At 34.6% G+C, this 27161-nt stretch overlaps 2 protein-coding genes across 2 annotated transcripts; one reads left to right on the forward strand and one right to left on the reverse strand.

Moving 5' to 3' along the window:
• Positions 1–1828: 1828 nt before the first annotated feature.
• Positions 1829–5992, reverse strand: LOC131855019 (lipase 3-like). The gene is made up of 5 exons (XM_059206230.1): positions 5840–5992; positions 5261–5465; positions 4109–4479; positions 3321–3479; positions 1829–2245 (listed from the first exon to the last, which is right to left on the reverse strand). The coding sequence occupies exons 1-5, from the start codon at positions 5990–5992 to the stop codon at positions 1829–1831; spliced, it is 1305 nt and encodes a 434-aa protein (XP_059062213.1).
• A 1734-nt stretch (positions 5993–7726) lies between these two features.
• Positions 7727–26960, forward strand: LOC131854599 (cilia- and flagella-associated protein 61-like). The gene is made up of 28 exons (XM_059205721.1): positions 7727–7872; positions 8382–8516; positions 9483–9640; positions 9871–10015; positions 10343–10478; positions 11444–11604; positions 12139–12211; positions 12807–13078; positions 13164–13225; positions 13530–13647; positions 14060–14171; positions 14834–14904; positions 15611–15787; positions 16137–16362; positions 17092–17210; positions 17785–17913; positions 18687–18881; positions 19817–19945; positions 20736–20902; positions 21561–21715; positions 22275–22473; positions 23068–23237; positions 23570–23748; positions 24368–24521; positions 25023–25193; positions 25717–25827; positions 26092–26157; positions 26695–26960. Exons 1-28 carry the CDS (start codon positions 7727–7729, stop codon positions 26920–26922), a joined length of 4164 nt encoding a protein of 1387 aa, XP_059061704.1. The 3' UTR covers positions 26923–26960.
• The last annotated feature ends 201 nt before the right edge of the window (positions 26961–27161 follow it).

Genomic DNA, 27161 nt, shown 5'->3' on the forward strand with positions numbered 1-27161 from the left:
GAACCACGTTGATCGTGAAACAGTACTATAATAATAAAACTATAAATCACCGGCGACCCTTTGTAATAACTTGTATATAAGGCAGCTAACAATATTCTCGTTCTTACATATGTACTTAATGAAACAGTATTCTCATAGCGCTCTACAGTTTGTGGAATAAATTTACTGAGACCGTAAAATAAAATCTAGTGTTAATTCTTTTCCTAATATAAATTATAGTTGTAATTATATTTCAATAGTTTAACAGTGTTGTTTTTTTTTTATTTAAGTGGACACGACTCAGTTGTCCTGATATCCACTCCATTCTGGGTCACCCGAAGATCCTTACGGATCGCTGGGTACGGGCCCCTTGCTTACGTTCCTTGCCCGGGCTTATACTGCTGGGGTGAACCATCCTAGAGTCATTCATTTACGCCAATTACGATGAAGCAGGCTATTTTTAAGTATCTGGCTGAGGGAGTTGTAAGGATGGTGATGATGCAGCCTGATGGCCCCGTTACAATTACGTGATCACCCAGTGGAGAGTAAGTCGCCGGATCTGTTAGTGTGAATACCACGGATGTCCCAATATTTTTAGCAACGCTGTGGTACTCTAAATGCGTTGTCTCAGAACTAAAGAAGTGTGTAACAAATTTACTCTCATTATTATATTAATATAGAAGCTGTTACTCGCTGCTTCTTTTTTGGATGTACGATAAACGATAATTTAACTTCACATTAAATTTCGTAAAAATATCAGTTTTTTAGTCCCCTCCGATCGATTCCCCGTCCTGTGTAAATTCCGCGTCATATTGTAAGATCAAAATTACCATGTAGCAGGCAAATAAATAAATTATTATTATTTTACAAAAATTCTCATCTTTCTTAAGGAGAGCAGATGGCAACTTACCCCCGGCAGAAGCACAGCCGGCCGGGGTTCAGAGCCCTTATTATTATTATTATGACAGTAGTAACATCGAGAGTAAACACACACTGCAGGGTTGGAACTTGTGTAATTCATTCTTACATGTAGGAATGAATTACACAAGTTCTAAGTCTAATCTACGTTAGAGTAGTTACTCTAACTTATATTACTCTTACACACTCTTACTTAGGACTATATATACTAAACACTTATGTGTATTATGTGACATTAGATAAAGGACTTGTCTAACGTACACTGATACATTCCATTTGTCAGTGTACGTTGTGTAGAATACGTACAATGTGACTTCATCATCATCATCGCAGCCCGGAAGACGTCCACTGCTGGACATAGGCCTCCCCCAAAGATCTTCACGACGATCGGTCCAGCGCTTATGCCTACAATGTGACTTACATTGTACATATTCTACTACCATATCACAGTCCAATTTAAACGGGGATTGAAATTACGAAAGCCCGATCCGAGGTTTGAAACCCTAGTGGTGATCAGACTAAACACGTATCCGTCAGGCAGGAGTTAGACTTCAGCCGCTTCAAAAGTCATTACGCGGATTTGGAGTGCCATTTGCACTCGCCCCCTATCGTCCGGGGAACCTGTAAAGGCCAGTTGCGGCCATAGAGTAGTCCGAAAAAAAGTCGTTCAGTCATATAAACAATCCAGATTAATATTATAAGCATTTAGCTTATAATATGGATTGAGTTACGTTATAATATTAATAAATAATAAATAGTTATATTAGTATGGATTTGACTGTTTTAGTCAATAATTAAAAAATGGTCATACTTTTATATATTATCCACTGATACTGGTAGAAATAAAAACAAACGATTATATTAACTTATATTGTAATCAGATTAATAAACATATTTCTTAAGTTTCTATTATAATACAATGCTGTTTGTATTAAATTTCTCCCTCGACTCCATCCAAGCTATTAACATCCATTGCTTTAAGCAGATTAATTACCCGATCAAACAGAAGTGTTTTAGCGTTGATGCCCCATATGAAATCTAAATGTCCAAACGTTGATAATGGAATCCTGAATTTCCCAGCTGGTCTACCAAGCTCCTTGAACAACCTATCAACGTCATTAACATGAGCCATGGGGTCATTGTCTGCATAGTGCAGAAATACCGGTGTTGTGATTTTAGAGAGGTCGTATTCTGGTGGACTGCGGGTGCCGTATAACCGCCTGTTGGCCCTCATGCTGCCCTGGTCGTAGCGCCGGAAACGCTTACTGGCGATCCCTTGAGCGTAGTGGACGAACTGCCTCACAGCCGCACCAGCTGGAGTGTGGCCCATTTTAACAGGAATCATAGTCTGCAAATTACAAAAAATCGAAATTTAAAATTCAAAATATCTTTATTCATGTAGGTCTATTACAGACTCTTTTGATATGTCAAATCTACCGTCAGTTCGGAATGATTTCGAGATGAGAAGAAATGTCAAGAACCTCAGATCAACAAATCATATATGAATGTAAATAACACGGCCTCGATGGTCGCGGGTTCGATTCCTCGCACGGGTCAAATATTTGTATCCATGAGTATGATTGTTTGTATCAGTCTGGGTGTTTTCTTTGTATTATATATGTTATTAACAAAAATATTTTTATAAGTAGTACCCATTTATAGTGATTATAATAATAAATAAATATATCATCACCAATGTTATTCTACATGGGGTAGTCAGAGGTATTGTCAACTGACGTCGTGGTAAAGATTAAATTGTAACAATTTTTTTTACTTTCGGCCAGATTAAAATTCAGTTCTGTTTTTACGCTCTCAATTTCAAACATTATTGTGTCTATGTCAGTATTGCCATTATGAAAAAGTATTATAAACCCGTTTTATAACACGCATCTAAAGGTTTACATAATATGTTCTCAATATCAAAAACTAAGCCAAGCAAAAACAACCTACATGGAAAGGACAAACAGTAAAGTTATTCCAGAGGAATAAGGTTTCACCTGTCGTACCCAGTAATTTCACTGCCATATGATATATATACTCAGGGTTAAGGGCAGAGGAAGACCGAAAAAGAGATAGATGGACTGTGTGAAAGCTGAAATGGTAAGAAAGGGAGTAAATAACGACTGTTAAGAGCAGAGGAAGACCGAAAAAGAGATAGATGTACTATGTGAAAGCTGATATGGTAAGAAAGGGAGTAAATAACGACTGTGAACAGGGTTGAATGAAAGAGAAAAACATATTACGCCAACCCCAAATAAATGGGATAAGGAAGAAGCAGATGATGATGGTATACATACTCACGCAGCCAACTGAGCAGCCTCTCTTAGTGCTTATTGTTAGTATATTCGCCGTAATTATTACTAAGTCTCCTGTATTACTGGTATTAAAAGGGTCATATTATTTATGGTTATATATACACTTACAGCATTCTGTTCCGATACACTCCATCCACCTATCAGGTATAAAATATTGCTGCACACAGGCTGGAATAGCGCTTCGTCCATACACAAAGCCTGTCCAGCCCAGGTCATAATGTTAGTGTTAGGCATGAATTCTCCAAGTCCGAATACAGATGCTACTTTCTGTAACCAAATTATTAGCGCCTTTACACGTACGCTCTATCACGGAGAATGTACCTTAATTGTAATACCTTGTGGTGTTACAATATCGAAGTTCTCATATGGATAACCCTAACATTTTTGGAAATAGTCTATCGCCTGTTTATCAGGGATAATGTAGGATTATAATAATAAAACTATTTTTTATATCGTACCAGTAGTTTTGGAGCCTAATCAATATTAACAAACAATCAAATATATCTATCTAAGTATAGATGTGAACGAACATAGGCTATTATCGTAAAAATGATCTAGAAAAGTGAAATAGTAGATAAAAATATAGTTTAAATCACGAATAACAGGAACACCTAATACAAAACATTTACAATTACTACAATTATCGATTCATAATTCTTAAAGTAAGTGTTTTATTACTTTTATTTATTGTAAAATTTATATTATTTGATTCGTCTAAATCTACCTATAATCTTTATTCTGTTTGCCAAATTTTGTTTTTACTTTTGCTTAATCACTGAAAATCTGTTATCGGCTTTCTCTAGAAATATACTGTTGTTTTAATGGCTTGGATTGTAAGCTGTTGGTTTTCTAATAAATAATGAAAATAGGTTACTAAACTCTGAAATATGACTTACCTCAAGACTAGTGGCAAATGGGGATATCATTAACAAAAGAGGATTCCTGTTGCTAGCCATAAAAGCATTCGGGGCAAACGCATGCATAGATATAATCTTGTCATTATATTCCGGGCGTAGAGCTCCTAACACGAAGAATGTTGTGGTACCCTGAGAGTGGCCGATATAGTGGAGTTTACTGCGTCCAGTGTGAGCGAGCGCATAGTCAATCATAGCTGGCAGATCAATGTTTCCTATCTCGTCCCATGAGAACTTCCAGAATCTATTGCTTAATATCGAATCCGGGTTGAAGCGAACATGTTTACGAGAATAATAGTTGCCACGAGCATTACCCAACCAGACATCGTAACCTTCTTCGGCGAGAATGTAAGCTGTGAAAGAAATGTAATGTTTATAACATGTCGTCCGTGCGACGGCCTAGCGGTTTAACACACCGCTTTACTTCTGATGGCCTAAGGCAAAGGGGCGATATCCCCTCCGATCGATCCCCCGTCCAATTCAAATGGGCATTGATATTACGTCGGCCTGAGTTGAGGTTCGAACCCCTAACGGTGTCCTTAGACTAAAGTCGTCAGGCGGAAGTTAGCCTTCAGCCGCTCCATAAATCCTTTCGCGGGTTTGGAGTGCCATCAGCACTCGCCCCTTATCCCCTGTCCAGTGAAGCTGTAAAGTCCAGCTGAAACCAACAGCATTAGAGTAGTCCGAGAAAAAAGAAGGGAGGGAGAACATAATTTGACAAATGGTGTTCTAAATTTCTTGACGTCACATTTCAAAAGCACGCCGCCTTACTTCTAATGATCGCAGGTTTGATTTCTCGCACGGTGAAAACATTTGTATCCATGAGTAGGATTATTCATATCGCTCTGGGTGTAATCTATATATAATATGTAAATACGTACAAAAAAAATGTTTATTAGTGCCTGTTGTCTAGTGCGTATAAAACAAGCTCTGCTTATCTGTGATGTCGCTGTGTGATTACCGTGAGGCACTATGTTATTATTATATGCCGGAAAACTGTTACTTACCATTATCATATCCTGTCATTTCATTGCCTTATTCACCTTTCAATCGAAACTACAAAGCAAGCTGCGTGATAACTAAACCATATGACGAGTGTGTACCCACAGATACGAAGTTTTTTTATTATCTTACCAAATCCGGAACCTGGTCCCATAAGAATCCAGTCAGCTGACGACGAGAGAAGACCGTGCATCAGAAACACTATGGGTTTATTTGGATCTGGCACGTTGTTACTGTCACGACCGTGTGGTATCCGATGTAACCCCAATATGTAGCCATCCTCCGTGGTCACACTGTGAGTTTCGATCGGATAGTTATATTTCCTTACTAGACCTTCCTGAAATTATACTTCTCTTTTATTAAGGGTGTTACCTCAGCTAGATAAAGCGACGTAGATTTGAATCCCCCGTTCAATTCAAACGGCGATCGAAATTACGACGACCTGAGTCGCGGTTCGGACACCTGAGTAGCGGTGACTGGACTAAAATCGTATCCATCAGGCAGGAGTTGGTCTTTAACCGCTTCATAAGTCTTTCCACAGATTTGGAGTGTAATCTACACTCGCCCCTAACGTTCTGTTTTCGTACAGCTGCATGTTGCCAATAGTATTAGAATAGTTAAAAAAACATTTGAAATGTTTTTGAATCTTCAAATACGAGGATTGGTACAGTAAAGGGTTCAACTAAATTTTAAATTGATAGATAAACTTACCACGTCTAAGTTTGCGTCTTCAATGATATTGTCAGAAAATCTACCATTATTTTGTGCAAATTTATACAAATTTTCAATATCTTCAGTATTTGGAGTTTCACTAACTGCTGTAGCTGTCCCCGCAAATAAACACAAAAGCGTTACTCGCCACATTTTGGTCAGATTTCTGAATAACATCATCTACATCTAACAGTTACCTTTATAGCTTCTATATTCATTGATAAAGTATTAATTTGATAATGAAACCTATGTTTACCGTGTGAGATAATCCGTGTTTTTGTCAATGGATATGATATCTTTAGAGTACAGATATACAAATGAATGGCCAATTAGTCAGATTAGACTCCGTTATTCAAATTTTTACAATATAAATTTATAATACAACGTCATATAAATTTATACTGCAATATCAGATATATCTGATATTACAACTCAGAAATTAAAATACCCTGAGTATAGTTATACAACTGACCAATTAGTATGATAAAACTTTGTTTTTATAATTTTTACAATATTTTATAATGCACCTATACATATATCTGATATTACAACTCAGAAATTAAAATACTTTCCTAAACCTAGATGAATTATAAGAGTAGACGTTGGGAGAACAAATGAATATACTGGAGTTCGTATATAAACTGCATTTATTACTATAGTTAACACATTATATTTGGTACTACATAATGTTAGTCCTATACCAATTTCCCAGTTACTTTGTTACCTTGAAACATTGTATAATCTGTTGTATAACTTATAACAATTTGGTTAAAATGTTTGTGTATTTGTCACGGCATGACTTCTAGTAACTAAATATTTGCAAACTACAGGTTGAATGCAACTTATGTACGCTTGGTTATCTTTTTTTATCCGAATAAAATAACCTAAATTTATTTTTTTCGGACTTCTCTAATGCTATTGGCCGCATCTGGCCTTTACAGTTTCACCACACGATAGGGGGCGAGTGCGGATGGCAATCCAAACCCGCGAAAGGACTTATGGAGCGGCCGAAGGCCAACTCCCGCCTGACGGATACGACTTTAGTCTGAAGTGACCGCTAGGGGTTCTAACCTTAGCCCGTCGTAATTTCGATCCCCGCTTGAATTGGACGGGGGATCGATTGGAGGGGAATTTTATACTTTGGATGAAACATTTGCAGATATAAAACAACTTGTATACTTTGTAACCCCAACTGTCAAATAATTAAAAATTAAATAATTCATTATCATAAGTCATAATTAATTAATAATTAAACATAATTGGAAAATTGATAGTTAGCAAATACGAAGCCAGATGTACGTTTCGTTACCTTAATCCTCACATGCTCATAAATAATCGCAAACATGTCAATTGTGATCACATAATTTAAGTCCTTGATGATTCAATTCATGGTAGGTATGTTATTAGTTATTATGATCTGTTTTTAACGTGTAATCCCCATTTAATCTGATTGATTTTGATTAATTTGTTTATTCCTGTACGGTAATCTAATTATCTACGATGTTTTTTGTTTTGTATCGGTTCAGAATTGGTGAGATTAGTTTAACGATATCTATTTAGGAAGTACAAATATATTTCTAATATTTCAACCAAATAATTTCATGAAATTTTTATTTAATTAATATTGTTTTTTTTATAAACTTATTTTATATGGTAATTTTAGATTATCAATATGTACTTATTTCCACATTGTAATTTCTTTACAGTTAGTCACTTTTATAAGTTTAGAATCCACACTTTTAGGATTAGGTTTTTATTTGGACCCTTTGGATATATATCAACGCCTCACCGCCCTCCCCCCCCCCTCCCTCCACAGATACTTTCATGGCCTAATAGATCAATTTAATATTAATATTAAAAGTGTTTATTTGGCTGTATAATTTTAAAATGTCCATATTTTTCGACTTCGACGTTGGACCCACTGGTAGAAGGTTTAGAAGGGCGGTAGACGGCGATAAGTATGATATAGAACTCTTTTGGAAACGGGAACAAACTGAGCCGCTGTTTGGTCCTATCGATATAGCTGAATTAATGTAAGTTAATAATTTATTTTTAAAACTTGAAACTGAAACTTTATCAGCAATATTTTTTATGTAATTGGAAATGAGCTGACGGTCCACTTAATGGTAAATGGTATCATGGACCCTCGGCGTCGTCTATATACAGGAACAGCACTTCGTACAGCACAGTATCGCTCTGCCCTACAACCGAAACAAACAGCTTACTAAAGCTAGCTGCTTGGCGGTACAAATGGTTCGTTCAGAGGCGGTACACGTGTCAAAGGGTGTAGATTCAATAACGGTCGGAATTTGATCACCATGGAGAAGGTCGTAACGCTTGCTGTGATTAGGTTTCCGCACCAAATATTTGTGGTCTCACGCATGCTAATGGACGTACAATTAAACAAAATAATATATATCTATCTAGTAAGGAAATGGACTTCTGCAGAATAACACCTAATACGATAAAATATATAAAAACGGTGTGTTGAAAAGGGAAATAAGAATTATGAAGATTCTTTTTCTTCTTTTAAATGTTACAGTGAATTATCAGCTTTATCTATATGCATGATAAACGAGAATAAAGATGTGGTGGGAATCATGGTATTGTCCGATCACCCCAACGTTGCGGCCGTTGATCCCGCAGATTGGGAACTCTGGATCAGAAACATGTTCAAGTAAGTTATTTAATTTATATTATTTTCGAATTATAGTTTATTCTTCACCTACAACGGCCGTAAATAGTGGTAATATTGGAATAGTGGGGGTGAAATAGAAGCGAGATTACTATGAGAAACCTGCCCTTATTTCGCTACACACGAGTACAGTGGACCCCCGGTAGTCCGACAATCATTTTGCAGGGCAGTGTCGGACTATCGAATTTGTCGGATTATAGAGTACTGCCTAAGACCCCTTATAGTCCGATTTTTTTTACAAAAGAGTACCTTGTAATCCGACAAATTATAGATCCAATGATGATTCTTTATATTATATACATATACAGTGGACCCCCGGTTATCCGACAAACGTTTTGCAGGGCAGTGTCGGACCATCGTATTTGTCGGATTATAGAGTGCTGCTTAAGGGTCCTCTGCTTATAGTCCGGAATTATTTACAAAAGAGTATCTTGTAATCCGACAAATTACAGATCCAGTGATAAGATTCTATGTTATATATGTATGTATGTATATGCACTCTGAGGTATATTGTCAAAGTAATATTCAATAACAAATAATAGACAATGTCGGATTACAAGGGGGGCCGGATTACCGCGGGTCCACTGTATTAGGAAAATGCGCACAACTTATCTGCTATTTACTAATAATGTGATTCTAGTTTCCATTACTAACAATCTCCTTCCCCTCATTAGGTTGTATATTTATACTTTTTTTTTAAACTATTGTAATGCTGTTGGCCTCAGCTGACTTTTACAGTTTCACCGAAAGGTAGGGGCGAGTGCAGATGAAACTTGGAATGATTTGGTTTGAGTGGATTGGAGTGGCCGAAACCAGCTCCTGCCTGACGGATACGACTCTAGACGTATCCGCTAGAGTTACGAAGCCATGCTCGAGCCGTCGTAATTTCGATCCCCGTCAATTGGACAATTCAATCTATAAATTGCTTACTATTTTATATGTTTCTAGCCGTTACTACCTGTCTCGAAATACACTTTTCGTACACTTCATGTGTTGTACGGATGACGTAATAGACTACTTCGTTGACGAGGCATTTGTGTCCATATTTGATAATGATGCATATTTGAAGCATATAGTGCTCCTTGTACCTACAACGTGCCCACAAGGTAATTAACATCTTAATAGTATTTAAATAAGTACAAATACAGCATGATAGGTATTACTATCCTATTTGGAGTGTTTAACGAAGTTAATAATTCGAGTGATCATTAGCAACAACTCTAAGATATCCAATAATAAATCTCGTTATTCACTCCCTTTCTTGCTATATTAACTTTTACCTTCTTCTATTATTACAACCAACCACATTCATATTTTAGAGATGTATTTATTGCAGATAAATATTTGAAATATCCGATTTTTAAGAAACGTTCCATATACAAATATGCCGCCAAAATATGCTGTGACAGCGAAAATACACAGTATCTATTAACTGCTGTACGACAGGAGTTCTGTCCCAAATTGAAGATAAGGCGAGCAGTGTACGTATAAATAATATATTTTTTTAATTAGTACATTTTTAATTAAGTAGGGATCTACTGACTCTTACTCAGGACAATGCACACCACGCCATGTAATCCACCGTAAGCAGAGCATGTGTTATGGGTACTAGACAACTGATACAAAGACGTTATTAAGTGTATATATTAAATGTGGCCTGATTGTTTATACGACAATCGTCCATGGAAATAATTGTTCATGCACGAGATTTTCATTTAATCATATTTTATTTAATAAAAGATCTGTTTGTTATATCTACAAGAATAATTAAGCAATTTTTTATATCTAGACTATTATTTTTATAATAGTGAAGAAGATAATGATGATATTGTCGATATTCTAGACAAGAGTTGTCCGAAATTGAAGGAGTTGTATGGTGAATACTACATAAGCGAAATAATAGGCAGACATCCAGAAATGAACAGAAAAATTATTGTTGTTGAGGTGATATATCGCAATTTCTACCTATAAATTAGGTTACGTGACTTTTTTTTTAATTATTTTTATATCCTCAAATAGTGGCATGCAATTATAAAACTTTTACCTAATTTTCGTGTTTGTTCATTGCTCAATTGGGTGTATATTATTAATAATACTGCAGATGTATAATATATGACTCTTTTATTATATATGATTATATTTATTATATTTAACACGACAACCCTTTGTTATATGACTCAACTCGACACACCGACAGACCATAGACTAAGTAGGTAATTAATCATAAACATAGACAATGTATTGTTATGGCTCTGAATATACAACACTAATTAGATTTTAAATTAGAGAATCATTAAGACTGATTCCTTAGTAACAAATTGCATTCAGTATTCCTTAGATTTTATTTATTTAAAAGAGCAACAAGCAAGTTTCCTGCTCATTCTTGTTGTGATAAGTCTGCGTTCCGAATTACTGGTAGAAAAAAATATGTCTAATGAAAATTGCCTATATTATGTTTGTTTGAATGAAGATTATTTCTATTTGTAAGGGTTTTTTTATAATGCAAAAAAGCATATGGCCCTTCTCATGGCAAATGATTTCTTTCAGCACAAAGGTTGTTCAAGTGTTACATACTCCTTGTACTGTTTTTAATATCAAGTCTTATTTTTGTTTATCATAAGAAGGCAAAAATACAATATATTATTTATTAAATACAATATACTAACAGTTCTGCTTTATTAGATGGATGGCAAATCTAACTTAATATACTTATTAAAAGCGTATACTTCACAATATATTAAATACAGTAAAAAATATTGCCTTTCATAAAAGGCATTATCACAATTACATTGCTAGCCCGTATTTCATATAATACTGGCACACACAAAGGGTAATTTAATTTTTTCTCATATAATTTTACAAACTACTAACATTTCCTGACTTTGTCTATTGTTTCTTTAAAAATATAGGATCAAGAACGAGCTGCAGGCGTAATGTGTTTAAATTCTGAAATAAACTATGAAAAACTTCAAAGTACATACGAACTACAACCGTATCACGGATTGACTAAGGCTACACCACTCGAGAAAGAACAGAAAAAGCGCGGCAATGTACTGCTTAGTGTTTTTGGGTGTGTATTTTGAATAAGTGCATACTATGAGACACAGTTACATACTGAAATTAAATATGTCTAGTAAGACAAACTCAATATTGTCTACAAACTGCCGTGTCTAAACCCATCACCCCATCTTACATTTTCTTAGTGTTATTTAGTATATAAGATCAATATTTTATGTACATATTGTCAGTCCATTATCATCTTTAATGTACATCATCTCAACCGATAACAGTGATGATCGGAGTCATCGCTGTGATCGTGAGCAGCTCTCTCTCTATTCTCCAACAACAGATTAAAAATAAAGTAAGACTTTAATAATAAATAATAGAATAATTAAAATAATGAGAGAAAATTTCTGTCATTATTCTGAATGAATATAGCTACTATGTTGCTGTAATCAGAATTTACTCATTTAACTTTTTTTTTCTTATATTAATCCTTACGAAACTGAAACCTTGTTTATTTAAAATACTATTCTTTAAAATATTACTACATAAAAATCTAATTGCTGACGTGTTTTTAATATTCAGTTGTTTTTTTTTTCAGGGAACCAATTATGCTTGGTAAATTAGGTCCATTTGATAGGCTTTCAAAATTGGAAAAGAGATTAATTGAAGACGTAAGTTTACTTTTACATAATTATCGTGTGTCATGTGTTTGTGAGAATTAGAACACACGTTAGTAACTATTTATTTATGCCATCTTACTTCTGTATTTGGCAGTTTGTATTCACATAATATTTATTTATTTACGTCACACTAAGCTTTACAGTCTCCCAATATGCCCATTTAGGAAGATTGTATACAAATATACAAAATTGTAAACACTAATTATATACGTATACACACTAATTACAGAAGGAAACAAATGAAAAATAATACCCTAATCTTAATTTAACATACTACCTAAATAATCTACTGACATCCTACGATATTCTGCAATACCACACTCATTCAACACTAGAAGCTAGAGCCAGATTCTTACCTTTAACCTTAACTTAGCTCTAGATTCTAGTGATGAATAAGTGTGGTAGAATAAAAAAATTAGGACTCTTAAATAGTGCATATAGGTACTAAGTTTCTTTGAATAAAGATTATTTCTATTCTATTGTATTTACTTACCTATTTCAGTTAGTCAGCGCAGGTGGGTGCACGATTCCATCATCATCATAAGATATCATATCATCCATAAGATATCTCTTTACCTGTTTTCAGATACATTCAAAAGAAAATCTAGTGGATCACGAGCGGAAAAAATCTAGCAAAGTGAATTTTAATCGTCGCAATTCACGACGTAGTATGCAGGAATTGATAAGTACACGATTTTCTGATGATATGAGCGACAAAATGTATGCAGATTCACCCACACAATCACAAACTAGTTATTCAGTTATTGATTTATTGGAAGGCGATTCATTCGATTATGATATTGTGAATATCGATAAGAGCCTGTTGACAATACCAGAGATGCAATCGAGTCAGCAATTGTAAGTTATAAAGAAGAAGAAGAAAAGAAAGAAAGAAAGATCGAATAATATTCACACCTAATAATTCATAATTTATTCATTTTAGATCCAAAGATATGACATTCTGGCAGCGTACGAGACTATCTATAATAAAAACTAGAAGGCAAAGTATGTATATCAATAATAATATCTCTTGACAATTTGACGCAGCGCCATCTAGTCCTAGGTTAAGCAGGGCTTTTTTTATGGGTACTAGACAACTGATACATAGATACATTTTTTATAAATACGTGTTTAATACACATCGAAAATACTCAGACCAAGACTAACTATCATATATACAAAAGATTGCACTGTGCGAGGAATCGAACCCACGACCATCGAAGTAAGTGTGCTAAACCGCTAGATCACCAAAGCCGTCAAACTTATTACTTACTCAAATCTACTTATTAGCGATATGTGTACATTTTAGGTAGAAGTTCTGTATTGAAAGCAAGAAAAATTGAAGAGAATGCCTCAACAGCAATTAATGGAGAACCCAATGCATTTATGATTGAATTATTTGGATCTAGAGAAGATATTCATGCGAGGTAACAAATTAAAATCAAGTAGGCAAAACAGGTAGGCATTCCGAAGCTATAAGCTTCGGAATGCCTTTTTGTTTTTCCAGCTTCGGAATGCCAATTGCATTCCGAAGCTGGAAAAAAGAATTTGTAGCCAAAGATTATTTGTACATTTCTTTTTATATGAAAGGGATTCCAAATCTAGAAACAAGAATCAGGAATCAACAAAGAATATTTTAAGGAAACAAAGACGTAGGGCAGGATTCTAAGCAGACTTGAAAATACAGTATAAGAGGCAAGACATCTTAGTCCTCTAGAATGACACATCAACAGAATGACGATGACACATGATAACGTGATGTCCGTAGTGCCGTTCATGTATAGGCGACGGTTAGTTTCTCTCTAATTACATAAAAAAGTGTTTCTTTTGTAATTTCAGACATTCGTTTGATTTACTGGAAGCGGCATTTGAAGCAATGAAGACCTACGATTATTGTTTAATTCGCGTACCTTGTGCTGATATAACGATACCACTGTTACAACATTTTAATGTAAGGAAATAAGTAATGATTTATCAGCCGTTTGTTCTGATTTATGTGAAAAGTTGTGACTCGACTCCAGCTGCGTTCTCCTCAATGTCAGGTTACTCTTGGTTCGTATATAATCGACAATGTCCTGCTTCTTGGTGGCGTAATGTAGACGGGACAGGTACAATGTCGTGGTCGGTGTAGCAGCACGCAGTACGAACTTGGGGCCAGTGAGTGCAGTGTCAAATGTGTAGTGCAGAATGGTTCCCATTGACCCTCTTTATGCGCCTCTTCTTTTGTACTATGATGAAGACATAATGTAGAGTAATATAAATTAGCTATCACTATTAAAGTTAGCAAAGTAGTTATATATGAATTCTACTATACCTATTTCTTACGATTAATTTCATCTGTTTTTATTTTAGGTACAAGATAGCCTATGTTAAATGTCATTCAAATCTTTTCAGCAAATATATTTTTTTAATCAATATACCTTTTTATTTATAACTAGCTGACCCGACAATTTGTCCGCATCTGATTTTGTGTTCTTGCAACATTTTTCAATGCAGCTTTGCCTTTATTGGTCATAGCATGATGCTATAAACCTATAAAGCCTTTGAAACTCTCAAAAAACGTGGCAAAACTAATTCCTACGCGATATTAAATTTACATTGTATCTGTTACAGTATGTGCCAACAAAACCAGATGTTTGCAGCAAATATGCACTGTTTATTGCTCATAGATCTTCAGTATTGAGGTACATTCTCTATGAAGTCTAAAATAGAATAAATTCTTCATTTGCATAAGAGAATTGATAGATAATAAATATCTAATAGCGGTTTAGAGAATGACAGATAACTTCCATAGCAAGAATGAAAACTTTTTAAATGATAATAAAAGTAATCTCGCATTAATCACAGCGCCATCTAGGTCTAAGCTAAGCAAAGCTTGTAAGATTCACACATCACCATCTAATCCCAAGCTAGGCTTGTGTTATTAGATAACTGATATTTTTTCATAATATACATATGCGAAACACCCAGATAAAAACAACCATACTCACGAATACAAATGTTTGCATCATACAGGGAATCGAAACCGTGACTAGCAGAACTGAGGCGTTTACTAAACCGCTAGAAAACCGGGGTCCACTGTATCACTTATGGGTAGTATATGAGCAAAGCCTACTCACTAAACGATTACCTGAATGACGAGCGTGCATGGCATCAGTTATCCATGCACGGGATTTTCATTTAATGTTAGACATAGACACCTATATAAATGACATTGTAAATAACCACACTTAAAAAAAAATCAATTGAGTTAATTACCCATTCTTCTCAATTGAATCTGTATAGTGAACTGGACAGTAGGGAATAAATTATAATATTAGAAATTTGGCGTTCATAAGCGGCTAAAATGTCCTACATGAATAAATTATTTTTGAATTTCCTTGTTTTCAGCAAATTACGGGTACGAGAAGCAGATCTGGCAGATATACCACAAATAGCCCAGCTTCTACAAAACGTAGATGCAAAAGAAACACTCTGGACTATCGAGGATAACCTGACGAGAGAAAGAGACAACAATGCATATGTATTTTTAAGCGGTTTCACAATAATTGGAGTGGGGATATTAGAGTAAGTGTAATTGAAGTATTCAGCGGCCAGTTTAGCATTATTTTTAAGATTGTAAGGCAATAAATAGATATAATTGTTTCTTGTGTAGCAGAATGTATGTTTGTATTATGTATACGTTTGTGTATACACACAAGTGTGTGTTTTAATGTATGTATGAGTATATGTATACATTCTTATTTATTCTTTCAAAGTAAATCAGAGCAAACCAGACCCTACCGCTCACCCGTAAACAGGTACTGCTGGTGCAGCTTGCAGCCAACTCTACGTTCAGTCATATTTTAGAGAGTCCACGTCGAGGACACGTCGAATTTAAATAAAATATTGTAAATTTTGTTTATATGATTTTTAGATCTCCAGAACAAATAAATTACATGCGTGCAAGATACAATGTCGATTCATTCCACATCCACAAGTATCATGTCAAAGGGCAAACAGTTGGCAATGGTTTTGCCACCCTGAAGACAGTGATGGCATACCCTGTGTTCAGAGCGCATTACAGGTTCTTTGCTAGGGATATAATGCGTCTCTCGGGTACCACTGCATTATTATGGCTAACTGCGTATAGGAATAAATGGGTATGTAATTAATTTATCAATTACTAGCTTTTACTGCGACTTCGCACGCATGGTTCTTTAAATAAATTTCAGTTAATTCTAATACCTCCAAGAACATGTGTACAAAATTTCATGATGATCGGTTCAGTAGTTTTTGCGTGAAAGTGTAACAAACATTCCTACTTTCACATTTATGATATTATTATTATTATAGTAAGGATTGGCTTGCCCCGCGCAATTTCGTCTGCATCACACTTACTTGACATTTATTAATATATTTCGCTCAATTTACATAATAACTTCTTAAATTATAGCCCATGTATTATCTATATATATATATATATAAATATGGCATGCTGGTAAATTTTATGACGTAGGCATCGGCTAAGAAAGGATTTTGAATAATTCTACCCCCAAGGGTATAAATTGGGGATGAAAGTTTGTATGAAACTGTCAATTTTAAACCGATCGGACTGAGACTTTGCATGCATAAAACTACTAGGACGTAGGCATCCCCTAAGAAAGGATTTTTATAAATTCCACCCCAAGGGGATATATTAACGCGAGCGAAGCCGCGGGCAAAATTCTAGTTCTTATATATAAGCTATATTACTGTAAAGTTTAATCAAAACATGCATTCATTCATTCCAAAGCCAACTCCCGCCTGACGGATACGACTTTAGTCTGAGGGCACCGCTAGGGGTTCTAACCGCGGCTCAGGCCGTCGTAATTTCTTAATTTATTTTTAAGGTAGCACATAAAGCAAATACCATTGCATCAGCTATGGTTCCATTGGTACCTAGAAAATCTGAAGTAGATTGCACAGTATTATCGGAGCTCAAGGAAATTAACAGCTTATCTAAAAATATGTATGTACTAAATATATTAAATTCTATTGATCCATCTTCTCTTAGAACTTAAATTACACCGAGGTGGATTTTATCAAGAACACTGTCATCTGTGTTTACGCCCGAAACCTTCTATTAGCAATAATATTCAATACTAATAATTATTGCTACGAAAATATATTAGGCGCTTGTCAATTTATAATTATATTATTACAAGAATATTACGAGCGTTACTTGATGAGGTGATTTCCATGGCGCTATTCATTTATATAGGAGGGAAGTGGTAACTGTGGTAATATTAGTTTAGTTTGATGACGGTGGTGATCTAGTGGTTTACTACACCGTTTTACGTCCAATTATAGCGGGTTACATTCTTGCACGGTACAAACTTTTGTATTCATGAGTATTGTTAGTATCGGTCTGGGTGTTTTTATGTATAATATGCATGTATTTATAAAAACAATCTATTAATAGTTGTATAGTACTGATAACACAAGCTCTGCTTACTTTTGGACTAGATGGCGCTGTGTGAATTGTCCTGAGATATTATTATTATGATAAGCATCTATAAAAAATGTTATAAGTAATTTTGTAGAATGGCATTCAGTACGTGGTTTATCGGAAAGAAATTGACAAGTGTGCCCACAGCTTATGTGAATACGAGGATTGTTGTAGTTGGCGCCTCCAGTACCACCATGGCGTTTCTCAACACTTTACTATTCAGGTATTAATCTAAGTAATATCACGCTACGACCAGTAGGAGTGGAGCTGCAATGAACAATGTTCCAAAAAAAACAAACGACAAACGTGTCAGCTAATTTATATTAAAACTAGCTATGTCCGCGTTTTCTCTCTTCTTCTAAAGTTCTCGTAAAACTTTAGCCTATGTGTTATTCTAATGTATAAACTATATTCTTGTAAAGTTTTATTAAAATCCATTCAATTGTTTTTGCATGAAAGAGTAACAAATATTCATCCATCCATCTATCCAAGATGGATGGATGAATATTTGTCACTGAATATTTATTTATAACTAGCTCTTCCCGCGACTTCGTCCGCGTGAAAAATATTTCATTTTAGAAAAATAAAGTTAAATTATTTAAATAAAGTTACATTTTTTTCTGACATTAAAGTAGCCTAAATTACTCCTTATTACATCATACCTGCCAAAAAAAGTCCCGTCAAAATCGGTCCGGCCATTTCAGAGATTAGTCGGAACAAACAGATCGACAGACAGACAGACAAAAATTGTAAAAATGTTAATTTGGGGTATGTACCCTATTTATATTAAAATGCATGTAGTAAAAACGTTTATTTCAATATTACAAACAGACACTCCAATTTTATTTACATGTATAGATTTAGTTATTTATTTATCTGATGTTGCGGGTGCTCTTGGGCGGCGGTAATCCCTTGGCTGGGCTTGGCACTAAGCTTGTTTGTGGCCTGTACTAAAAAATATACTAATTTATAACACATATTTTACACTGTTTTCAGCGATTCGTCATCATATCTGATGTTTACAAATGTGACACTAATATCACCACATGGCTTGCCTTATATTCGGCACTCGCAGCATCCCGCCGAGAGGATGTTCTCGAAATTTCGTTGTAACTCTGACAAATATCTGAAAAGCGTGCCCTACACTTACTACGTGAATATTGTGCATGGAACTGTTGTTGAGATTAAAAAGTAATTATTTCTGTACGATCATCATTCATCATCATCATCATCACAGCCCGGAAGACCGGACTGCTGGACATAGGCCTCCCCCAAAGATCTCCACGACGATCGGTCCTGCGCTGCTCGCATCCAATGCCTTCCAGCGATCTTGACCAGATCGTCGGTCCACCTTGCTGAAGGCCTTCCCACGCTGCGTCTTCCGGTCCTATTATACATATATCCTACGATCATCATTATCTAATAATAATAATAACAATCTTGGATAATTCACACAACGTCATCTCGTCCCAAGCTAAGCAAAGCTAGTGTAGCGCGGTGGTTATCCTCACCACTGTGTATATATGATGTGATGAGGTGTCGCTACATAATTTATAATTTATTGTAGTATCTAGGTAGTGAGTATAAAGGTAAAATAATTGTACTGTTTATTGTATTGTACATTAATAAGTTTTTTTGGTAGTATAGTGTGTTACAGGGCTTATTAGTAACGCGTACATTCTACGCGGAGTCGGGGCGTAGAGTCGTAGACTGACTTTACACTGAACTTAAATGTAAATTATCTAGAAAGGTATTAAAGCGTGTTGAAAAAAAAATGGTACCAAAAATTCGTGTGTCCATATATATATTTCCCTCTGTTTCTCACTCATAGTTCTTCTCAATATCCGGGAATGGAAGTATATTTTATGTAATTAGAACGGAAAACAAGCTAACGGCCCACCTGATGGTATTTTTTTTTTATTTATATTTATTTAGGTAATTAGCAGCTTATAACTAATATATACGCAATATTAATTTAAAGTGTCACTAATTAAATAATTAGTAAAGTCAATAATACCTCATAAATTTATCGAAATGTGTATGTGAACAGACTGACATTATCAAGCAAATTTAAACTTAATGTAAGTTGCATTTAAACATTAAATTAGAAAAGTATTCAATTTCAGACAAGAAAAATATGTAACTCTATCAAACGGCTCAGTGTACTATTACGACATGTTATTTCTGTTATTTGGAAAGCAATATCAGCATCCAAATTATTTTCGCGAATTATTGGAATGGGAGGAACAGCTCAAGTAACTATAACTTCTTTTATTTGAACTACTTCAAAAAAAGTTTTTTTTTTATTAAATTGTCTGTTACTCTATACAAAAATACTGTTTTTATTTTGCGATAATAATGTATTTTTTATTTTAATCCAAATTATATTTTTTAACACATATATGGTATTTTTATATTATGTAAGTACGAGTATGCGTACGATTTAGAAGGGAGAAATAAGAGATGAGAAGGGCTGAAGATCGTGCCCAGAGACTTGGGAGAGCCCTATGTCCAGCAGTGGACTGCAGTGGGCTGATGATGATGATGATGTGTATGATTTATGATTCTATTTATCAGATTTCATAAATGAAAATATTATTATTTTCTATGTACTTTTAAATAACATTTATTTTAATAGATTTTTTACTAAATGTAATTTCTTATATATTGTCAATTATTTAATTGAATTCAAAAGTATTATTTAAAGTTTGTTAATTTCATAAAAATATATTCTAATATGGGGAAGTTATTAGTTTTTCCTTCTAAAATCGTACGTACCCATACCGATACGATATTGAAACCTTCAAGAAAAGAGCTTATTAATTCTTAAAAGGCCGGCAACGCACTTGCAATTCCCCTGGTGTTGCGGATGCTCATGGGCGGCGGTAATCACTTACCATCAGGTGAGCGACAAGCTCTGCCCCCTATATTATAAAAAATTACGTCTGCTTAAAAATGTTTAATAACTTAGTTTCTGTGTAGACGCTAGCCTCCATATATTTGAATTTGAATTTAGACATACATAACAAATAAAAATTGTTACAGGTCTGGCAAAGAGCCTGTTTATACTCGTTTAGATGTACCCAAGCTCAGAGATGATATGCATTTCACCACAGACGACATCCCTGATAATGTCTTTATCGTCAACGATATTACTGATGGTAACAAAGCTCTTGGTTTCGTTAAAAACTTATTTTGGCAGAACTTTGATTGTAAGTTAATATTTTCTGAAATTTGATAGTAATTAATTTAAATTATAAGTTTGAACATCAAGGTTCTATTGTCAAAGATTATAACTTGTATGTGTGTGTATCTTAAGCACATGGTAGCGTGTGTAATATATGTAATTTTTATTCATAACTAGCTTTTGCCCGCGGCTTCGCTCGCGTTAATTTATACCCTTAGGGGTGGAATATATCAAAATCCTTTCTTAGGGGATGCCTACGTCATAGTAGCTTTATGCATGCAAAATCTCAGCCCGATCGATTTAAAATTGACAGTTTCATACAAACTTTCATCCCCTATTTTATCCCCTTGGAGGTAGAATTAATCAAAATCCTTTCTTAGCGGATGCCTACGTCATAACATCTACCTGCATGCCAAATTTCAAACAAACATGTTGTTTCAAACATTTGTATTCATGAGTAGGTATAATTGTTTGGCTGATTTCTATGTATCTTTGTATATATTTACAAGAAGAAATGTATGTAACTATTTATTTTTCTAGTATATTATAACATAAACTTTGCTTAACTTGGGTGAACTTGATGGTTGATGGCGCTGTGTGAATTGTGTACAGTTATTATTTTTAAATTATTATTTGTATGTAATATTACGGTTATAAATGAATATATTTATTTAATTTTACAGATACTATTATTGTATATGGAGCATCTATAAATGCGTATAGTTGTCTTGCAACATTACTAGAAATGAATGTGCCTCCGCAATGCATAGTCTTCGTAGAACCATTTCCCCCTGAAGATAACAAGAAACCTAGGATCCCTGTGTTTTGTAATGAATATGTGAGTTTATTTGATATATTTTATGCATCATAAATGACAAGGCATGATACTTGCCTCATAATACGCGACTACTGCAGATATGTCATTTATTATAAATACATTTATAATAATCACGTAAAGATGACTGACGACCTTGGTGTTCTAGCGGGCTAGCAGACCGCTTTACGTCCGATTGTCCCGGGTTCGATTCCTCGCACGGCACAAACATTTGTATTCATGACTATGACTCTTTGTTTCGTATGAATTGTCCTGAGATTATTATTATTATTATTATTAAAGATATGTTGACATCCCCAGTGGTTTAAAGGACGAGGAAAGAAAGAGATCTATATACTAACTCTGTAGTGGGTGGTGGTGGGTGTAATCCCCTTGATTGTTAGTAATGTGATCATGATGGTCGTGATTGTGTAAGTTCATGGTGAATGCACCACGATGGGCCAACTGACCTGACCTTATGCTCATCTTGTCGGTTAACGGTTTAAGTTATAACAGTTAGCACAGGCGGGTGCACCCTTCCATTACCATCCATTAGACTAACTCTGTAGTTACTTATCTTTAGGTCGATCAGACTATAAGAGAAATGCTTAGCGAATTAAACGTGACAGTATATGAATCGTGTTATTTCAAATCGTGGACTGTTGATGCGAACCATATTGTCACACACGTTGAATTTCTGTCACACTTCAAGAAAATACAATTGGAATGCTCTGCGTTCTTTTATTATGGAAAACGTGGGATCAATGCACAGGCTTACGTTGGTAAGTTGCAACAGTAATATTTCTGTTTTTTTTTCTTTTCATTAAGAAAAAAGGAATCAATTCGCAGAGTTAAATTAGTAAGTTGAAACAGTTAAATTTCCTTTTTTTCCTTTCTAACAAAAAGAAACATTAAGTTTACTAACGTGGAGTCAATTCACAGCCTTACATTGGCAAGATACAACAATATTATTTCTTTTTTTTCTTTTTATGACTAATAAATCATTTATATTTACTAACGTGGATTCAATTCAATTCACAGGCTTACGTTGGTAAGATGCACCAGTTTTATTCCTGTCTTTTTTTTGTATAAAAATAGTTTTCTATATTTATTTAATTATTACGTTATTATTACATTTTAAAAAATACGTTTGTAATTTTCGGTATTTTTTTTAAATCTTGGTATCAATGCCAGGTAAGATGCAGAATTTAATATAATATAAATAAAAGTACAAAAGGCTGCCCCATCCCTAAAGCAATCTCTTCCAGATAACCTTTGGAAAAATAATATTTACAAAAAAGAAAGTCCACATCTTCCATCAGGAGAACCAATAACTTCTGACGGAAGATTAAATCTAATTATATGTTAAATTTCAGCGATAAACAAGAGTGGTATAGGTTACGATGGAGGTATTCTCATTGACCACCAGTTTAGGACCAAGGATGCCTCTGTGTATGCGGCTGGCCCAGCCACTAGGTACTATAGGAGATACCACGCTGGAGCATACAGACATAAACACTATAATTCATACGAAGTGGGGCAGAAGGTATGTATTTTTTTTATTACGTTGTTTGGGCTATTGTCATGTGCTTGGGCCTGTAGCACTGCGACCTATATAGATCTACTGTGCACGCCCTTTGCAGAGTTCGCTAACTAGATCCGGCAGAGACACTGTAAACTTTCCAAAGGAGTTACGTTTATACATGAGTGAGAGCGAGTACGATAGATCTCTGCAGGTTGCAATGCTACACAAGTTTATAACACTGAGTAATAGTCCAACCCCTGATTAAAAAAAAACTACCAAATTGAATCTAAATTTCCAATATAACGTCAAAACTGTTCAAAACCAAATGTTTCGCATTTAATCATACCTTTCAGCTTGGTGAACTTATTAGGAATGAACTGGATCCGCTTTTCTCATCAAAACAATGTACATCGAAAAAACATACCAAAAATACATATAACAATGTATCCACTAGTAAAAGTGTAAGCTTCGATGTAACCTCAATTAAGACGGAGTCTTCGAGATCTAGTGGAAACGCCAACAGTAATATGATGTTAGTATTATGCACTAATCTATCAGCATCGAAGTAAGAAATATGACTTCAGTGATCTAGCGGTTCGCACACCGCCTTACTTTCAATGGTCGCGGGTTCCATTCCTCGCACAGTAAACATTTGTATTCATGAGTACCATTGTAGTGGTCTGGATGTTTTCTAATGTTATGTATGTATTTACAAAAAAAAATGTATGTATATGAAACATTTGTCTAGTATCCAAAACACCAGCTCAGCTTGGGACTAGATGTCGCTTTGTGAATTGTCCTGAATTATTATTCTTATGTCTTTCTAACAGCAGGATAAAGAGGGCTAAATTTGAAGTATAATTATGTATTATCATATTGTCATTGGCTATATACACAAAGTCCTATTCCCCTAAAGATACAGTATAGATTTTTTTTTAATACTAGCTGTGTTCGAGGTTTCATCCACGTGACATTTATAGCCTACGTGGTATTCTGATATGTAAGCTATATTATTGCAATATTTCATTAAAATCCATTCAGTAGTATTTGCGTGATAGAGTAACAAACATCGATCCATGATCCATTTATCTACAATCAGATACTTCCGTGTTTATAATATTAGTAAGATAATTTGATTTTCTAATATTTAGTCCCGAATATGATGATGACGAGGTAGAGAAGCTACCACTGTTCACGAGGCCTGTCATCATGTATTACCAGCTTCCCGGAAGGTTGCAGTATCTCGATGTACGCTCACCGGGAGAGAAGTTACCGCATTATTACGTGCAATCTTTGCAGCACAATGTTCGTAATTATTTATTAATTTCTACCTCTCAATTTTCTTTTTGTCAATTTATTTTTCTACTACGTCGTCGGCAAAGGAGCTTACGGGTCATGTGATGGTAAACGGCAACTGTAGCTTATGGACGCCTGAAACACTAGGGGTGTCACGTTGTTTTATATTGCGCTTACTTCTTTTGTTTTTCTTGCTTGCTTTCTCTCTATCTTACTCCCACTTATCTCCCTCCCTTTTAAGCACCGTTTCACTTCACGCATCATCCTATCCCATCTAATTGAAATAAGTGAATAGACTAATAGACTATATAAAGTATAATGTTGGCCATCAGGGAATAAATCTTTTTACATAATTATATAATGTGACACTTTTGTATCTGCAATTTTTTCTAGTGTTATATATAGGTATATAATGTTATACATTAAACCGTACTCTTTTTATATATTTTAATATTTTCTCTATTGCGTAAATCTCTATTTCCAAAAGAGACATTCATAAAATTTGTTCAGGGTTACATCATGGAGACTTTTAAAGGTGGTTACTTCAAATTGCACCTCACCAACGACCACGTGGTCGATGGCATTACCTGTCTCAGCCCTGAGAAGTATCCACTGGAGAACTTCAAAAACCTTTACGGGAAGTCGGCAGTTGTTCTGAATAACGTTCATTTGAGATATACCGTAAGTATTTAACTTGAGAGTTGTAGGCAACTAGAATGGTGACCAACTTGAAGGTCCACGAAATAGTAAGTAGCATCCGTCGCCTATAGGTAGGTATACATGAATTGCAGAGTACTGGCAACCATCTTTTGTATGCTAATTGTTAGAAATAGCAAGTGGTACCTAAGAGTGGTATAACAGTACATGTTTATTTAGTAATGGATATTAGACATGTAAGAAATGGCAAATGGTACCTAAGAGTGGTACCACATTACATATTTCTTTAATATCTGACGATTAAAACAAAAAACAAACAAGATAGTTGCTAGCAGATATAGGCAAGTTAAAGGTCAAGAAATAGGTGATGCATGCAAACGAGCATACTCAATCTTTACTTCTGTAAAGATAATCGGTATCTAAAGTTATGGGATTAATAAAAAAATAGTGATGATCACATTTTTTTTATTTCCTTGTCCTAATTTTTATACGCATGACTGAAATGATTAATTTCGTTACGTTGGGTGACAAAATGTTTTTTTTTCAGGCGAAGAAATTAGATAATTTCTATGAATTCTTTCGATCACCATGGGCTTTCTTTTTGTATGTTGATCAGTCAGATGAACTGCTTGCTATGGTCAAGGAACTCTATCCAAAGGTACTACTACTAGAGGTTACTAATAATAATTCATTTCATAATAACTTTTTTATTCATTACAATAGGATATATATTTATATATACATATTTATTCCATGGTAATAAGTTATTGCATTTATTGTTTATGTCATTACTTCAATCCTTTATCCTTGATATCAATTTCTGAATTACATTTGGAATTGTCTAATGATCTGAGGGAATCGGTATAACTTACTATGAAATGTGTAAATTAAAAAAAAATACATATTTTTATTTATTATTTAGGGATCAAGAAACAAAAGGACGCTACAAGATGCTCTATGTTATCTTGGAGATAAGCTTAGTGATCCGGTAAGAATTATTTTTAGTCAACTGCTAATTGGAGAAAATTCTCAGTTTTATGGTATTTTTGTTCAGGTTGTTACTAACTTCATCAATTATAATGATTTTAATAACAACAGCCTAGTTTTGTGACATAATTCTGATTTCTGAGCAGTTTGAATGAATAATAAGCTAGAGCTCTTTTAATGAATTATAATTTATTAAATTCTGACCAATATTTATATAATAATAATAATAAGTGTGGAAAAAACCAGCAAAAGCTGAGACAGTGAGACGATAGTAATAATAATAATAATAAAACCTTTATTTAGATATTAATTCATTTACATTCATTTATTCATTCATTAATTCATTCACATTTCCTCCTCCAACTGTCTCCAGTGGCCTCTATTGTTAGCAGTTCTTGCCCAAGTACCACCTGCCACTACTTTGATATCATCTATCCATTTTCTGTATTATATTTATATAACACTATTTACTTGTCACTATTTAATAAATTAATTATTACTTTTATTATTTATCTAATTTTAATTTCTTTTATACCAGTCATTCGGGAAAAACACTAAAATGATTCTTCGGGAGAACTTCGAAAAGACGCCACATGTAGAAGCTATCACAGACTACGTAATAGAGTGGCTAACAGGGAATGACGTACTGCTTCCTCTGTACTCACATCCATGCCATAGAGCAGAGTATACTCACGACCTCGGCAGGCATCCAGCATTTAAAAAGAAGAAGACTAATATCACTAAATTGTTGTCTAAAATGTTGTAATTATAGATGACGATTAAAGAATTGTCTATGACTTGTTGTCAATTAAGTAGATTATAGTTGCGTAGTTTTTTTTTTATTTGACAAACTTTTTCAGTGTAATACAGTGGTGCAGGAATGAATAGGTAATTATACTTGTTTCTTTAAAACTGCGGTATGTATTACTTAAAACTGGCAAATCTTAGGTAATGGAAAGAAATGGACGAGACCAAGTCCAGAAGTAAGGCAATATAGGTGAACAA

Source organism: Achroia grisella, unplaced genomic scaffold (assembly GCF_030625045.1).
Source record: "Achroia grisella isolate CSIRO2021 unplaced genomic scaffold, CSIRO_AGI_Agris_v1 utg1062, whole genome shotgun sequence".
Classification (NCBI taxonomy): domain Eukaryota; kingdom Metazoa; phylum Arthropoda; class Insecta; order Lepidoptera; family Pyralidae; genus Achroia; species Achroia grisella.

Bases quoted from the DNA above. Each gene is read 5' to 3' on its own strand.
- LOC131855019 (XM_059206230.1), bottom strand. From the start codon at position 5,992: ATGTGGCGAGTAACGCTTTTGTGTTTATTTGCGGGGACAGCTACAGCA. The intron at 5,466-5,839 runs GTAAGTTTATCT...GTATAATTTCAG, and splicing joins AAGACGCAAACTTAGACGTG to GAAGGTCTAGTAAGGAAATA. The intron at 2,246-3,320 runs GTAAGTGTATAT...TGTAATTTGCAG, and splicing joins GTGTATCGGAACAGAATGCT to ACTATGATTCCTGTTAAAAT.
- LOC131854599 (XM_059205721.1), top strand. From the start codon at position 7,727: ATGTCCATATTTTTCGACTTCGACGTTGGACCCACTGGTAGAAGGTTT. The intron at 8,517-9,482 runs GTAAGTTATTTA...ATATGTTTCTAG, and splicing joins TGGATCAGAAACATGTTCAA to CCGTTACTACCTGTCTCGAA. The intron at 24,522-25,022 runs GTTCGTAATTAT...AAATTTGTTCAG, and splicing joins TGCAATCTTTGCAGCACAAT to GGTTACATCATGGAGACTTT.